The following is a 5466-nucleotide window of genomic DNA, read 5'->3' as shown; positions in this document are numbered from 1 at the left end:
TGCTATGTGGCATTGGATTCTTTGTCATCTCTCTCTCTCTATCTCTCTCCCTCCCTCTCTGTGGAGAGTGACCAAGCGTGGATTATTTCTTGTCTGATGGGCTCTGGAATGGGGATTTTCACAACACTCTGCCTTATGAGGTAATCTTGCCTCTTGGGTTGTTATAATGTCATTGGCACTACTAGCAAGAGCAGATCTGAGCCATGACGACACTAGGCAATTAAATGAGGAAATTTTGCTATCCACCAAATGTATTGTGTATGGTCATATATTCTGAAGATTTAAGTTTCATGTAAGCAAATTCTAGACAACTCTCATCTGGGAATTTAGAACCGACTCCAATTTAATCGTTGAAAAGGAAGGGGCGAATCCTGAGTTAGGTCTCCAAAAGTTGTCGATTGCAATATGCAAAGCATTCCCTCCCTCACACAGTAAGGGATGCACCATTGTCCGCCCCTGTGAGATTCAGTATCATAGCAGCAGCCTTCCCAGCCCTGAAATACATAAAATGCCCCTCATTGCCTTATGAGACGCAGAAAATTAAGACAGGCATCTACACGCCCAAATGCTCGAGTTACTTTTGGTCTGCTTACGCATGATTAACTAGTCAAGTGTCACAAATTAAGCGGGCAGTAAAATGGCCACGAAAGGAGAGTTGAGGAAAGTCGTCGTTTTTTGCAGAGATGAGAAGTCAAATCCAAAATAAAATTCGGTCGGACGTACCATGCATCAGGTGCCTGATACAGGGAAGAGGAATCGCCAAAGCAGGAAGCCAGCATATCAGTGTTTATCACGCCGGGATTCAGCGCCACCACCGCCATCCCCTGTGGCAACTCCTTTGCAACCGATTTGGTCAAACCCTCGACTGCCCATTTCGATGCGCAATATGGGGCAACCTTGCAATTCCAAAAAGATCTCAAATCAATATCAAGGGCGATGGATGTCAAGGCATCATACAATCCGTAGTAGAAGATGGTCAGAAGAGGATGCGATTGGATGGGGAATACAGAAGGCTCGCATCATCTCCTAGAAACGCACCAGAGCAGCGCCGGACCTGCCCCAGCCGGAAGATGTGTTGACGATGATGCCACGCTTTCGCTGAGTCATGGGTGGGAGAAAGTGACGCAGCACGTTGGCGATGCCTTTGACATTGGTGTCGATGACGGCGTCGAACTCATCCACCGGGACCTCCCAAATCTTGTTGTTCTTGTTGATGGTCCCGGCATTGTTGACTATGATGTCCGGAACGCCCTTCTTGTCCATGACCACGCGCGCGAGCTCCTCGACGCTGCCGTTTGATCTCTGCCAAAAGGTGGAAGGGTGGAGTCGGAATGGCATCCCGAACACCCAAACCTAGTCAGTCTCTGCGACTGGGAATGGGGAAAAACTACGGGAAAGGAAAAAGCAAATACTAACGACGTCGACGTTGAGGAGGAGGTGAGGAGACTCGGCGGCGGCTTCGGAGGAAGAGAGGAGGGAGCGGAGGGAGTCGAGCTTGTCTTGGGAGCGGGAGCACCCGATGACGGAGTGGCCGCCCTTGGCGAGTTCGATGGCGAGGGCCTTGCCGAGGCCTTTGGTCACTCCCGTAATCAGCACGGTCCTCCGTCCAGTGCCGCCGCCGCCGCCCAGGCTCATCATCATGTTCCAACAAGGCCTCGTCGTAATCACTTAGGCTTTCCTTTGACTCAATCCTGGCGCTTCTATTACTGTTGCTTTTTCTTTGTTGGATTTGAGGGCGATGATGAGATGGGCACTTTACTTATGCATGAGCCTATCGACTTAAGACCCTATTATACCATCTCGTAGATTGCCCTTTTATCCGACGGTGAAGATTCAATCTCTTTACCTTCCCTTTATACCGTGGATGGAACATTCTAGAATGCTCATGAAAACTCTAATTGCAAATGTAAATCTTGTTCTAATTTAACGATCAAGATCCAATTTTCCTTCCTTTCATAATGATGGGAATTTAATTTTCATACCTATCATCTCCCCCACGTTAATAGAACATTCTTGATTACTAATAGAACGGCAAAAGTACAGCAAGAGTGTCAATATTTGTGTACGGCGATCACTTTAATGTTAATATTTTTTTTTCAAATCACTTAGGTGCCAAATCGGAGAAAAACGATCATCGAAGTGCCAATTCTGGCCAAAAATGATTATTTAAGTGCTAATGTCGGCCAAACAAGACATGTGACATTTTTTTTTAATTAAATTTCTAATGTTACGTGTCAAATTTTTTTAAAAAATCAACCCACATGGGTTGTTCAAGTTAAAAATAATTATTTTCTAAAAAAATTAAAATTAAACATAAAAATTACCTAAAAAAATCAAACACATAAAAAAAAAAACAAAGGGAATTGTGAGTTTGCAGCAGGGAGGGCCGTGAGCCCTCGCCGCCGCCGCCCCCACCATCATCAGCAATGGCCAACGAGGGGTGGGGGATGGGTGAAGGGGGTCGCCAAGCCCTCGTTGCTGCACCGGATTTTTTTTTTTTTTTTTAATGTTTTTAACTTTTTTTTTTTTTTTTATTGATGATTTGGAAGTTCAAGCGAGCCACGTGGACGCTATGTAGGATTTCCGGCGAAGCTCGCCGGAGTTGGCATTGAAATAACTGTTTTTAAAAAAAATTGACATTTAAGTGATCCGAAAAAAATATTTGCCCTAAAGTGAGCGCCATACACAAATATTGGCACTTCTGTTGTACTTTTGCCCTAATAGAACATTAGTAATCACAAGAAAAATCATTGTACTAGAGCTTTATCACTGGAAGGCTTCCCTCACTTGTTTGGCGACAATGAGAAGCCGAAGAATGCCTCAGGATGATCCAATACATTCTATCTCACGATCTCACAGGGCGTTTCGGTCAAGCAATCTCAAAACCCCTTGGGGCACTATAATCCCTTGGCTAATTGCAAATGACATTTGTTAAAACAAAATTGAGAGGTTTGAGAGGTAGCATTTTCGGAATACAATTGCTCCGGTTTACTGAAAATGTCAAAACTTCCCATTTTATCCTCATTTATCAATCATAATTTCATTTTTATCCCTTTTGAACGACACCCTAAATCGTCACTTCTCTCACTTCTTCTCTGCCCACAGATCATTTCTGCCCTCTCTACGCTCAAGACTCGCTCCCCTCGGAGCTCTCTTGCCTTCGAGCTCTCTTCCCTCACTCCGTGCTCGCCTCTCTTACCAAGTAATATTTGTTTATTTTTGTTGAGCATGAAGGTTTTTTTTTTTTTTTTGTAGAAATTTGCGTTGGTAATGACAGATCTAATCTTTGTTTGCGATTTCACAATGTCACTTTGATTCGTGATTTTTACGCCATTTGTGGTACATCTGATGTATATACCATGTGAGATTAGTTTAATTACGCAAATGCGAGAGTGTGGAATGTGGAATATAAATATTTTACTTTGAGTTCTTTGACTCTTGCAGCCCATTCTTCACCCTCCATGATTTAACATGTTTTCTGGTTGTGTGTGCTATGCGCGTCCGTGCTATTGCCGTATGCTGAGAGCACTCTCTTATTTCTGTGTGCCCCTCAAACTTACTCGTGATCATATTAGCATATTGGACCCCCGAAGATATTTCTATTTTGTGCGCTGAACAAATTGAAAAAGGCAATCATCCTACACCCAAGAAAATGGATGGATAGAGAGTCATAATTAATAGGTTCGAGGAGTGTAGAGACAAAAGGTACGATGTATATCAAATAAAGAGTAAGTGAGATAATCTTAAGGAAGAATGAAAAAGACGAAAGACATTAATTTATAATGAAACGGCTTATGATGGGATCCAAAAAAGAAAACCGTTGATGTGATGAACGGTGTGAGAGTAAAATTAAGGTTTTTATTACCACTTCTTTTACTTTTCTATTAAGTTCATCTTTAATGATACAACTTACTCGACGCTGGTTTATAACAAGCCAATAATAAGCTTAAGGTCCTTAGGACGAAAGGCATACCTCATGATATTGGAGTGTTGTTAGATAAAATTTATCTTTATATTTCAGAATATAATATAGGTAAGAGGTCAGCATAAGAGTGCTTTTCGGCGCTTGGCGCTTATCGCTCTAGGGGCACTTTAGCTTAGCTATAGTTAAAGTATATGATATGGGAAAATATATGATCTAGCCAACGATCGGCAATAAAGGGTTGTTCAAGAGAAGATCAACAAAGATTTTATCCATATTTTAAGATAGGTTATGATTGTCCGTCAAGCTCAAGAATCTAACTATAGTCACGCATAACTCCTCGTGAAAAAATGCCACCAACATTCCCCTTTGGCAATGTCTCCATCTATAATGCCGGTGGTTCGGCCCACGAGATATCCCTAAAACTGGTATGCGCATATCCACAAACCCTTCAACCGAGTTCACAGTGATCTTGAGCACCACATAAACTCACAATGGCACCCCTCTCACGTCACAAGCCAACTTGGAATCAATATCACAAAACGGTCATAAACCATTTCATGTCATCTTTCTCATAAACAAGAATATATATCACAAATAAGTTATGTAACCAAAGCACATATAACTTTCATGATCAACGTATCAAAACCTCCCATTCGACCAAAAAAAAAAAAAAAAAAACACATCAAAACCTTTTGTAAACAACACTAACAAATCATGAGTTCTTTGCAATTCTTAACTATGAATCAAAAGGTAACATTTCATTTCAAATAGAGAAAATAGCAGTAATGCTCAATACTATTTTATGCAACAAAATGTTATTTCTTAACTCATACCATGTTTAGTATTACCATTTTCGGAGTATGAGTTTACAAACACAAAGAAGAAATAATCACTCACCCGATAGAGCCAAAACCAACCTACAAGAGGTAGTCAAGTTGGCGTGTTCGAATTCCTATCAAATATACGGAAAAACGGATTAAAACCGAGTAACACGCCAGTCTAATACACGATTCAACTAAACTACATATTTTTAATGATAGAACGACAACTAAGCATCAACAGAAGCTTGCCCATAGCGGACACCCATTGCTGTCTATGAATAGCTTGCGCTCCAAATTTCCTTACGTTATAATTTCCTCCGTCGAACTCCGTTTTAAGCGATTTTACAGTAAAAACGAAACTTATTCAATGTATTACAAAAGCTTTAACATGGCTAACCCAAAAGACAACTGAAAACAGAAGATAACAACCACTGAAGTGTGCTGTTCTCAACAGTACAACAACACCCTGAACTTGAAAAACTCGCTTTAGGCAAACCGTAAATCCAAATCAAGATTCGTCAATTTCCACGACTTCACAACACCCTAATCTTTCATTACTATATAAAAACACTGCCCGACATCCACGTAATCTTACGCAACAACTCAAACTCGACGAAGATCTGAAATGGTGCCCTAATTCCAAAAATTTTCTCTAGTTAGACGAATAAAGGCTTCGATATCTGGCGCGGCAAAACGGCATTGATTCGGCTTGCCGTGGAG

The 5466-nt window shown here is 41.4% G+C and overlaps 1 protein-coding gene across 1 annotated transcript; it reads right to left on the bottom strand.

The window, feature by feature from the left end:
- Positions 1–358: 358 nt before the first annotated feature.
- LOC115747365 (NADPH-dependent pterin aldehyde reductase-like) lies at positions 359–1712 on the bottom strand. Its single transcript, XM_030683503.2, has 4 exons — positions 1417–1712; positions 1039–1302; positions 724–896; positions 359–494 (listed from the first exon to the last, which is right to left on the bottom strand). Exons 1-4 carry the CDS (start codon positions 1639–1641, stop codon positions 425–427), a joined length of 732 nt encoding a protein of 243 aa, XP_030539363.1. The 5' UTR covers positions 1642–1712; the 3' UTR covers positions 359–424.
- Positions 1713–5466: the final 3754 nt, after the last annotated feature.

This window comes from Rhodamnia argentea, chromosome 11 (genome assembly GCF_020921035.1).
Source record: "Rhodamnia argentea isolate NSW1041297 chromosome 11, ASM2092103v1, whole genome shotgun sequence".
NCBI classification, from domain to species: Eukaryota; Viridiplantae; Streptophyta; class Magnoliopsida; order Myrtales; family Myrtaceae; genus Rhodamnia; species Rhodamnia argentea.
Note: the sequence above shows the minus strand (reverse complement) of the source record. Positions and strands in the feature narration are given on the sequence as shown.

Bases quoted from the DNA above. Each gene is read 5' to 3' on its own strand.
- LOC115747365 (XM_030683503.2), bottom strand. From the start codon at position 1,641: ATGATGATGAGCCTGGGCGGCGGCGGCGGCACTGGACGGAGGACCGTG. The intron at 1,303-1,416 runs GTTAGTATTTGC...ACCTTTTGGCAG, and splicing joins TCCTCCTCAACGTCGACGTC to AGATCAAACGGCAGCGTCGA. The intron at 495-723 runs GTACGTCCGACC...TATGTATTTCAG, and splicing joins TATCAGGCACCTGATGCATG to GGCTGGGAAGGCTGCTGCTA.